We start from the raw sequence: 12,162 nt of genomic DNA, 5'->3' as shown, positions 1-12,162 counted from the left end.
AAATGGAGAGCCTAAATAAAGGTTACATATAATAAGTATAAATCCAGCTTGGGATATGCTTAATAGGCAAAAATGATTGAAAGAAATATTAAATTACACCAAATGGTACTCATGTTTTAAAGTTATCATTTTTATTTTTTTTAATTTTTCATTTTACAGTTGTCTCCATACATAATTCACAAATACAAAAAATCAAACAATACTTTCTTCCAGTGTGTAGCTTCAATATTTATGGCATTTATATATATATATATATATATATATATATATATACACACACACACACATTTGGATTCACGTATATTTGGATGCATCATTTATATATGCATCATTTATATATTATATATATATCTACAAAGAGAAATTTAAATAAGATATTATATTACAGTATTCACCATAATTAAGCCAATAACACAGCCAATCATTAAAAATTTTTTATTAACTTCTAGTGTTAAGAACTTTTAAGATCTTTCTTATCAAAATTCAAGCATACAATAGATTATTGTTAACTTTACATTGCAGTATTTGACTTAGTATTCAGTCTTAGCTTAGCATATTATCCTTCAAGCTATCCTCCTTACAAATGATATTTCTTTATTGAAGAATCTTAGAAACACAGTATAGTACTTGTGTCTGAGAGCAGCACTAAGAAACTATGGAGAGTGATTGAGAGATTTAGTCTGCATTTTTAAGTTTGTTTGGGTTCTAGTTTTAACAATATTATGTATATTTAACAGTATTTCACAATATTTAACAATATTTAACAATATTTAACAATATTTCAATGTAAAACTGCTGTGTTCAACATTTTGTATGTAATGCAAATAAAATTAAATAGTGAGGAGTATGCATAGGATTTAAATATTTTACTGCTATAATGAAAACAACATAAATGAAAGTTTAACATAAAAAATAAAAACAAAATTAAATAAAAATCAGTAAAATACTACAAAATATCATTCACAAATTTATTATATATAACTTATTGAACCCTATTACATGTGCTTTACAACTTACTAAGTATAAAGTTGAGACATTGCCGCACAACAGAAATACACTAAAAGTATAAGCACACAATGCATTCTTTAATTGTGCATATCAGAAAATCCTAGGAAGGAAGAGAAATTTGCCTGAGATCTCACAAGGCGGTGATCCTAATGATACAGCATTAGTCAAATGAAGCTCTTCACAGTGGGCATCACATATCTGACATGACCTTTTTTCTCCAGAGATTTTTCATAGCATTTGTCATCTCTGAGTTTCTCAGAGTGTAGACTAAGGGGTTCAACATGGGAGTTATGACTGTGTAAAACACACTCAGTGATTTGTCTATGGTGAAAGTCCTAGCTGGTCTTGCATACATGAAAATACAGGGAATAAAGAACAAGACAACAACAGTGATGTGAGAGCCACAAGTAGAGAGAGCTTTCCGCCTCCCTTCCTGGCTATGGTTCTTCAGAGAATGCAAGATGACACCATATGAGATAAGCAAGAACACAAACAGGGTTGAGCTAATCAATCCTCCATTGGCCCCCACTAAGAGGCCAATGACATAGGTATCAATACAGACAAGTTTCAATAAGGGGTACATGTCACACATAAAATGGTCAATGACATTGGGGCCACAGAATGGGAGCCCATAAACAGTGCAGAGTTGAATTACTGAGTGTATAAAACCTCCAATCCAGGACACTACGAGCAACACAACACACACACATTGCCTCATGTGAATCAAATAATGCAAGGGTTTACAGATGGCCACATAGCGGTCATAGGCCATCGCCAGCAGGAGGAAGACCTCTGATCCACCAAAGAAGTGTTCTGTGAAGAGCTGAATCATACAAAACTTGAAGGATATGATAGTTTTCCCGAAGAATAAGTCTGTAATTAACTTGGGAGAAATGACTGATGAATAAATGGCATCCATAAATGATAAATTAGCAAGAAAGAAGTACATTGGTGAGTTCAGGGTCTTACTCATAGTTATAGTCATGAGAATGAGCAGATTTCCTACCATGGTCAAAACATAGAAGAGCAAAAACATAACAAAAAGTACTTTCTGCTCCCTTGGATTCTGTGTGAGACCCAAGAGGACAAAGTGAGTCACATTATTCCTTGGTTCCATGTCCAGTATTCTTCCTGGTGTCAGGCGTTGAAAGCTGTTTACCCAGAAAACAATGAAAAATAATTAGAATGTTATAATCTTAACTGTTATTTTTTCATGAAGTAAAAAGTGTTAGCCACCTATAAGCTTCATTTAATAGATCTGGGCAGAGTAAGACAGGCCCTTGCCTTTAGTGATTTGATACAAAATGATGAGCCTAGACAATTAAAGTCTCTCTCTCTCTCTCTCTCTCTCTCTCTATATATATATATATATATATATATATATATATATATATTATTCAAAGTTCTAGAATTTCTAAATCCACAAAGGTCTGGGAAGCTTTTCAAAGCAAGTTATGCTTTAGATGAACTTAAGGATAAATGAGAACCACAGAAGCCTGAAAGGGAATTTAATGCAAACACGCATCCCATAAAATTTCACAAAGGTATGTTGATAAAGTCTCACTTAAACCACATTTACATATATTCATTAGTGCTAGAACATAGTATAAATGTAAATCCATAGGGCAAATCCCACTATATTAGTTACTGATGCTTCTCTAAAACAGTGATTGTCTTCTATTTTCCAGTAACATGTTCTGCATGTATATTTCAGACCACAACCACAAGGTAGTTTAAGAGCTTTCTGTTCATGGCAACATGAGTATTTTCTGAGGCAGTATTTGCTTTCTCAATAGCTTTCATCTTGCTTTTCTGAGCTTTTAACTGAATTATCTGTCAACATCCATATTTTTATGAATAATTACTTTCTTCAAGACAATTTAAGCCCTTTTCCCAGTCATCCATAAGCCCTTCCTGTGCTTACACATTGCTCAATCTCAGAATTGTTTCTGCAATTTTAGGTACTTACTGCAGCAGTGCCCCAATTAAGTGTAAAAAAAAGCTTCATTTATTTGTCAGGACAGATTTACACAAACTAGGTGGTTTAAACAACCTTAGTATTTTAATATCTAAGAAATTCAAAATCAAGATACCAAAAGTGCAGCCTTCTGAGAAGGCCATGAGGAAGGAGCTCTCCCAGGCTTCTCTACTTGGTTTTTAGATGAACAACTTGGTATCAGGCCCCTGTCTCCCAATTTGTCCTGCTGTCCAGGGCACTAATCATACTGGTCATATTGGACTGTGACCATCTTCATAAGTTTTAACTTGATTACCTTTGGAAAGACTCTAACTTCAAATAAAGTCACTTTCTGAAATACTGGAAGTTAGTCCCTCAATATGTAAAGTTGAGCAGAAGCAGAGAAACACAGTAAAATTGTAGCTATTTCATGTGACACATTATGTGAATATTATCGCAGTCTCAAAAGCCTCCCAAGTCACTGAAACTTCTCTGTTGATTGCTTTATTTGGATATTGTGCTTTTTCTTAATCCATGCCTACTTAAAGTACTTTGAGCACTTGTGTGTTCACCTGTATCTCTTAATGTATCTGCACCTATTTTGTCAATTTCTCCAATTAGGTATTAAGTTAGTATTTATGAAAGTAATCTTTTAATTTTTCACAATGCTTAATCTTAGATTTTCCCTAATCAATGAAACTATCACTCCTTTGACATTATTTTTCTGCCAGATTCTATCAATGTCCCTCATTCCTTTATTTCCTTCCTAATTCTTATTGACACATTAATTTGTCACATTGCCACACTTTTCATAATGTATTGCAAATCTGATTGTTCTTCATACACCATTGCAACCCTTGCACCATTTCAGTCTGCCACACATGCCTCCTGCCAGAATGATATGATTGTATTTTTGCTTCCAAAACACTTTTTCTGAAGCAAAAATGAGCCCTTTTAATCTGATACAATTAATTCACTAACTTCCTTCTTACAGGAAAGGAAATTTAAGAGATTTTTATATCATGTACAGTATAGATTGCTCATTGTGCTTGGCTTACAAGACACTACATTACTGGATTCCAGAAAATGCTGCTCCAATTCATCTCTTGCAATTTAACATGCTCATATACTGAGGTCAATTGTCACCCCTCACGTATTCAAAACGCATTTACATAACCTTATTTCCATTTTTAGATACTTATAATAAAGACCATAAGCAGATATCCCAATCTCTGAAATTCTGCCAGACACTACACCAAGATGCATGGTTTGCTCACTTATCTATTTAATTATTGAACCAGAAAATAATTGTGACTCACACAGGCTTAGGGTCTGGAGTCTGGAGAATTGTAACTCACACAGGCTTAGAAGTCTGGAGTCAAAGGGTAGAAAAGTCAGTGTCGATTGAATAATTTCCTTTAGACCAGGAGTCTGCCTTTTCCACTGAAGATATAACACTTGAAAACATAAAAAGGTTGCAATATAATATTTGAATTTTTAAAAAATATATTCATGAAAGTTATCACTTATAAGTTGAACAGTAACTTACTTTCTTCAAACCAGTTTCCTCAATATTTAACTCTTCTAAACTATATTGATACAATTTTTAATGGACTCACACAACGCAAAGCCCAGTATGTGCAACCAGTCATGAAAGCCTACTTACAATTGTGAAAGAAGACTATATTTTCTTGCTCATAAAGAGCTGGAAAGTACTTTTAAATTAATTTGCAAATAGATAAAACAAGGTCATATCACTCCTTGGGGATACAGTCTAAGTCATCTGTTTAGTCTTCTAAATATTACAGAAAATGATTACTTTTACCATTCATCTACTTCTAAGGAATTACACGGTGCAAACAAAAAAGGTAAAAATTTCACATTAGGATAATTTATCAAAATTGCAAACAAATTATATTTCCACAGAATCAGATAGCAACTAGATTTTCTAGCAAGGAAAGTTTTCTGAATTATTTTCTATTAACTGCAATAAATAATAGCTAGCACACAAATATTTAGCCTATCACTTTTGTTATTTTGATATACCCAGAAAATTGTCCTTGACATTTGGAAAAGACAATCTTGTGCCATTTTTGATTATTCTTGTAGCCTCATAAACCTCTTCTAAAATGCTAGTTACTAAGACCCTAATTTATAGGGTCAAAGATCACTGAAGAAGTTACAAACTTTAATGACATCACTTATGATATCCTACAACTGGAACATGTCCAAGACTGATTGCTGCTTAATTAAATTCAATAATGTTTTCAACAAAGTTTTAGAAGAACATCAAGTGATGATGTCAGTTAGATCTATTACACAGCTAGAATTAGGGAAAATGTAACAAGGGAAAACATTCTTTCAGAAACATTATGAAACTTTTGCCAGACAAAAATATAATTTCCCAGTTATATGGATCCTGTAAGGGTGAATTCATCATATATTTCCCCATTTTGCCAGAACAAATTCTTTTCTGTGTTTTCTAATAATTAAGTTTTTCTGTATCTTAATGTGGGGTTTAATATATGTTAAAAAGATTTATTTAAGTGTATTACACAGTTGTTAATCTACTTGCTTTTTTGTTAAATTAGGTAGCACTGATGTTAATCTTGATTTTCAACTCAATTGCCTTGAGAGATGCCTAGGAGTTAGAGAAGCTCCCTCTTTGATGTGTAATGGTCAGTGACAGGGACGTGACCTAGAGGCCCCAACTCATCCCTGGCTCCTTTATCTCAGTCTCTCTTCGTTCAGCTTCTATGTGTTGAGAAGATTTCCTCTGCTACAATCCTTCTGCCATGAAGTCTGTGCCTTGAACCAGACAACAATGTACTGAAACTCCAAGTCAAAATGAGTTTCTTCTTTAAATTATGACTGTCAGGTATTTTGTTCCAGTGCTAGGAGATAACTAAATATATGGTATACATAAATGCTATTTTATACCATTGACAGATCTGTGAGTAATACAAACCATTGACAGATCTGTGAGTAATACAAACATGTATTTTGATTCAAGTTCTATGTTGTTATTCAGAAATTATCTACCTGCCCTGTTTTTATAAAATCGCAAAATAAAAAGAGGAATGACAAAATTTGCATTCCACAATAACTCCTAAAAACACAAGTCCTTGCACAGAAAGCAGGAGTCAGACACTTGGTGCAGAAGGTAATTGCAGAGGTCTTTTTTAAAGGTGATACTGAAGCAGAAGTCAAGTGGATGAGATGTTTCTCTGGGAAGCACTGCCACATGTAGAAAGACCCCACAGGAGAGATGTTGAGACATTGAAGGGTGCTGCCATTTGCAAGCACGTGGCTAAATCTGAAGCTCATTGTCTTGAATGAAGTCACATCTCAAATGGAACAAATTTGCAATTATGCAAGAAAATATAGAGGCATCTAAACTGAAGAATAAAAATTAAAGTTGTAAACACTATATGCTATGATAGATTGGCCCTGAAAGATTAGATCACTTCTTTTTTTTTTTATTTAAGAGGAAAAAGAGAAAAACACAAAACAAAACAAAGCAGTGTAAGGTTACATATAATACAGAACTACAAAAAAAATAATAGTAAGAAATCACCTGTTAATAGATTACATATTATCATCTTGGAAATAGTTGCTCAAATCACAGTATCAAAGAATACAAAGTAGACATTCAAACAGAGAGACTACAAACAGCTGTGTTCAATGATCCAAAAACATTAATATAGTCAGCTATTCAACACCCCTATACACACTTGCTGTTATATCCGTTAGAGCTCTTTTTTTTTCCCTTCCTCTCTTAGAAGATACAACCACAACTACAAACACATTCAACCACCTTATCTTTGATAAAGGAGCCAAGCAGGTTCACTGGAAGAACGACAGTCTCTTTAATAAATGGTGCTGGAAAAACTGGCTCTCCATTTGCCGAAAACTAAAGCTAGACCCATGTCTATCACCATGTACTAAATTAAAATCTAAATGGGTCAAAGATCTGAATATTAAAACAGAAACACTAAATCTACTGGAAGACAAAGTGGGTAGAAACCTTGGAGACATAGGAGTAGGTAGAGAATTCATGAACAGGACTCAAACCGCACGGGAAATACTTCCCAGAATCAATAACTGGGACCACTTCTTATTAAAAAGTTTCTGCATGTCAAAAGAAATCTCCAGCATAGTGAAAAGAAAACCCATAAACTGGGAAAAGATTTTAGTGAACTCTCTCTCAGACAAGGGACTCTTGTCTAAAACATATAAAGAATTAAAAAAACTCAGACCTCCAAAATTCAAAGATCCAATCCAAAAATGGGCATCTGAGATGAATACGCAATTCTCAAATGAAGAAATGCAAATGGCAAATAAATATATGAAAACATGCTCATCATCATTGGTCATCAGAGAAATGCAAATTAAAACCACACTGAGATACCATCTCACTCCTGAAAGAATGGCCAGGATCAAGAAAACCAACAACAACAAATGCTGGAGAGGCTGTGGGTAAAAAGGAACTCTCCTGCACTGTTGGTGGGAGTGTAGACTGGTACAGCCTTTGTGGAGATCTGTCTGGAGGTTTCTCAAAAAGTTGGGACTGGAAATCCCATTTATTCCAGCTATTCCACTTCTAGGCATATTCCCAGAAGAACTGAAAGCATCATACCACAGTGATATATGTGCACCTATGTTTATAGCAGCACAATTTGTAATCGCCAGATCTTGGAAACAACCCAAGTGTCCATCAACTGAGGAATGGATAAAAAAGTTGTGGTATTTCTATACAATGGAATAAGATTAGATCACTTCTAATGCTTTGTTTCTACTTCAGAACTAACCACAGTTAAAAGTAAAGAAGGTACTTCATAAAAGTTAAATAAATATTTGAGACTGCCCAAAGGTAACCAGGTTGGTGGGAGGCAGAGGCAGGCCCTGCCACCTCACATACCTCAGCAGCCATTGGAAAATACTATCCACCAGTAACCAGCTTGGGTTGGAAGGCAGCAGCCAACCCTCTTCCTGCAAACTCTCCATCAGCCCTCTGGATGACTCTGCCCAAGGTACCCAGCAAAGGTTGGGGAAAATGGCACCCACCCCACACCAGGGCACCAGGTGGTCACCATCGGATACCCATAGCCAGAACTGGCCTGAAAAACCCAGGAGAAACAGTCATGCACTGCAGAAAATTTAGCCAATGCAGGAAGAACCAGGAACCCCATTGCCCTCTTGTTTGGAAGAACCCAAGACAATGTCAAGAAGAAGAGGCAAGAGGTAGTCCCTAACCTAAGTAGAGAAAGTCCAGAAGATGAAAGAAAACATGGAAGAGATCAGGAGTTGCACCCCTGAACTTTATGAAGTGATGGCAATGGAAAAGACAACTACTTGAGGCTATAAAATAATTTAGAAAAGAAGTACTATCTCAAGTAAAAGAAAAAAATGAAACTATAAAAACAAATTGTTAAGCATCTCTAAAGAAGATTTAAATATAAAAACAGAAGAGCATAGGAAAATGAGGAAAACCACGAATGAACAATATAAGAGATATTTAGAGTGCGGGAAACAGATTCAAAAAAATATCTGGGAAATTAAAAACCCCACTGAAAGTTGGCATACCACTTAAAAGAAACTGAAGCTAGATTTTCAGTCCTTGAAGATAGATGTGCAGCTTGTGATTGTGAAAAGAACAATATCTTTAAAATAACAGGGAACAAGGAAATTACAATTTCTATGACTGCAAGAAGATGCGAAGCAAAAGAAAATTAATAATAATATATTGGTGTCAGTGAAAAATTAGGTATCAACAGAAATGACACTAAAATCATATTCATAGAAGTAATAGCAGAAAACTTCCCAATCATGAGAAAAGAATAAGTGAGGCATATCGAACTCCAGCCAGTCATAACCAAAATAAATTTACACCCAGACATACAATAAACAAAATTCCAGAAATTCAACACAGAAACAGAATATTAAAATCTTTAGGAAAAGAAACAGATCACTTACAAAGGAAAACCTATCCAAATTATGACATACTTCTCAACACAAACCATCAATTCAAGAAGAACTTGGAGTGAAGTATTTCAAGTCCTGAAAGAAAACAACTTCCAAACTGGATTGATGTACCGTAAAAATATACCTTTCAAAGTAATTGGAAACCATCCAAGAGAATGAAGGTATTATAGGGTATTTAGAACCAGCTAACAGAAAATGAACAATGGTTTCTATATTATCTCTTTGCCTATAAAGGTTTTTGTTTATACTATCACATATAATAAAATCATATGATAATCACATATAATAATATACAACATGATAAAAGCAATGATGACAGAAGCACAACAGTTTGGTGGAACTTCAAAACAAGATAATATTAAATCAGCACTGTCTTGATATGTTTGATGCTATAGTATATGAAGTTATACTCAAATATTTCAAAAAAAGAGATACTATGGTAACTACTATTAAGTCGGGTTATCTTGCAGTGAAAGACTATGTTATGGTTTGAGAACTGGTGGTCAACTTACCGCCAGCTGGATTACATCAGCATGCATTGAGAGAAGACGCTCCACCTGAGGAAGTTTGCCAGGATAAATAGGTGGAGAAGAGAGGTGGAGAGACGGGTTGAGGCATTAAGAAGGTGTTGTGAGTTCTCCTATGAGTTGCTGTCTGAGCTGTTGGTTCTCCTGGAGAAGCTTTGGTCTTCACATTGAGCAATGCTTCCTGGCTCCGGAGGGGAAGACATGTGCTGCCTGGTCTCTAGGATGAACTCGTCACACTGCTTCCTGGCACATACCCGACTCTGCTTGTTGTCAGAGTGCTCGGGGCCTCTGTGTCACTGAGGACAGCTGTGGTGCCTTTCAGGACCACTCTTTGTTGTGAGGGTGACTTCTCAGCTCCAGCGTAAAACCTTCATCCCACTAACACAGCTCCTTTATCCTGCTGGCATAGACTTTCTGGTTTCCACCGCTGACCCTTGGGTCTTCCCGGCACGAATCCATAAAAAGAGACTGGCGTGAGTCCTTGTGGGCTCTGGACTTCCAGTTGAACTCGTGGAGGTGTTGAACTGAGCTCTGGGTTTTTATCTGGACCCATGTGGGACTTTGCCGTGGGGTTTAGACTCCTGACTAAATAATCTATGTCGTTGGTGTTGCGGATAGATTTCCTGCATTCTCCTGTGTTAACTTCCAGTGACCATTATGAAAATATTATAAACTCCATGTCCTGATCTGAATAGTTCTCTGTGTACAACCCCTGAGTACAACAACTATGTTGCTTAAATTGTTCTTTTCTGGCCTGCATTGTTATGTTGTTATGTCCTCTTTAATCGCAATCCCCTACCCATTTTTAATTTATTTATTTTTTAATTAAAGGAAATTATTTTAAAAATTAGCAGATATAGTAACACCTTGATTTCCTATTAACTTGATTTGAAGCCCTGTATTGCTCTCACCATCTTGTTTTGGCTGATTTTACTCTATTCTGTTCTGTTTGATAGTATCAAGTTTGAGGGTATAGGCAATTACTTTGAAAGCAATAAGATTCACTATGATGCCCATGCTGGTTTGACTAGTATCTTCTTTTGACGTCCAGGAATGTCTCCAATGTTTAGGTTTTATTGGTTTTGTTCTGTACTGATTTGTTCAATTTTATTATATCCGATGGTATAGGCAATTGATTTTAAGGTATCAAGATGCATTATGGTAACCATTGTTGATTACCTTGTATTGTGTTTTTACATCATGTACTGTGTCCATCATTTGTTTTGACTGACTGCTTTGTTTTGTCACATTTAGTTTTATTCTCTTCCAAAAACAAAAGTAATAAGAACTGTGGGAGTAATGAAACCCAAAATGTGTAAATGTTATTGTAAAAAAGAGAGGAAAAGAAAGTGCTCTAAAGGATACAAATACAAGTGTGTTTTGGTGTATGAAATAGATGACCATATTATTATGTTTTTGTTGGGTCATTGAACACAACTGTTTGCAGTCTCACTGTTTGAATGTCCACTTTGTATGCTTAATTTTGTAAGTTGAACAACTATTTCTAAGATGACAATATGTAATGTATTAACTAGTGATTTCTTACCATTTACTTTTTTTGAAATTCTGTATTACTTGTACCCTTTTACTGTTTTTTTCCTCTTTAATAAAATAGAAAAAATAATTTGAGAAATGATATACTTCCATGATAAAGAACAAACTGAAGGAATTTATGACCACCAAAGCAAGCCTACAAAGAATATTGAAGGACATTCTATAAAGAGATTTTCCTTTAAAAGACCATGGTTTCAGGAACAACAGCAGAGGGAGATCACTGAGCAGAGCAGACAACTGAATAGAGGTTAAAATTAGGCAGCCAGTGGCAGGAAAATAGCATAGCAGAGATGATCCAGTGCATATTGTCCATAATCAATAATGTAGATGACCTCAATTCACTAATAAAAAGAAACATAGAGTGTATCAGGAGACAAGTCAATCAATATGCTTTATTCAAGAAGCACATTTAACTCAAAAGAAAATTCATAGACTAAAATTCCAAGGACAAAACAATGCTCTATGTGGCAGGGAATCAGAAAAAAGTAGAAGTAGTTTACTTATCAACTGTAATTTTTTTAATATGAAACATATAGTATTATATATTATCCATTACAAATAGATGTCAATAGAATAGAATAAAGAGGTCACTAACTTTCTCTAGTTACTGAAGAAGCTGAAGAAATCAAAATCAAAAGTTTGGGTGTATCTCTGTGCTACCTTTCTGAACTAATGTCTCCCTGTATTTCATGTTTGTTCACATCCTACTTTCCTTCTCTAATGATCTAGATTCATAGTAAATTAGCTCTTTGATACTTATGCAAATTTGTGAACAGAAAACAATACTCACAAATGTGTCAATTCCCAGGGAAGGAGCCACAAGGCCAAAGAAGATCCAACAATCAAGGAAGTACAGAACAGAAATGACCAAGCAGACTAAAGGTCACTCTGGTCCCAGAAATTCCTTCAGCACCAGTTTGAAGCATTATACTTCACTTAAACAATGGAAAAATTAGATGCATTTTCACTTTCTCCAAATGTTTCATTTTTATTGAGTAGTTAAAAATGTACTGTACATGTATTTCATGATTTATGAAAAACTGAACTTTCATAAATTTTATACTGTGACAGATCTTCACAGGAAATGTATCAGTAAAGTGATTCATTAATTGACTGAGCATAATACATGCA

At 34.9% G+C, this 12,162-nt stretch overlaps 1 protein-coding gene across 1 annotated transcript; it reads right to left on the bottom strand.

Moving 5' to 3' along the window:
• Nucleotides 1-1,198: 1,198 nt before the first annotated feature.
• On the bottom strand, nt 1,199-2,125 carry LOC100722117 (olfactory receptor 4A47-like). The gene has a single exon (XM_063229300.1). The coding sequence runs from the start codon at nt 2,123-2,125 to the stop codon at nt 1,199-1,201; it is 927 nt and encodes a 308-aa protein (XP_063085370.1).
• Nucleotides 2,126-12,162: the final 10,037 nt, after the last annotated feature.

This window comes from Cavia porcellus, unplaced genomic scaffold (genome assembly GCF_034190915.1).
Source record: "Cavia porcellus strain 051 isolate PalLab524CR breed Dunkin Hartley unplaced genomic scaffold, mCavPor4.1 scaffold_17, whole genome shotgun sequence".
NCBI lineage: Eukaryota > Metazoa > Chordata > Mammalia > Rodentia > Caviidae > Cavia > Cavia porcellus.
The sequence above is the reverse complement of the archived record's forward strand: the minus strand, read 5'-3'. Positions and strand labels throughout refer to the sequence as shown.

Excerpts from the sequence above, each read along its gene's own strand:
- LOC100722117 (XM_063229300.1), bottom strand. The coding sequence starts at position 2,125 with ATGGAACCAAGGAATAATGTGACTCACTTTGTCCTCTTGGGTCTCACA.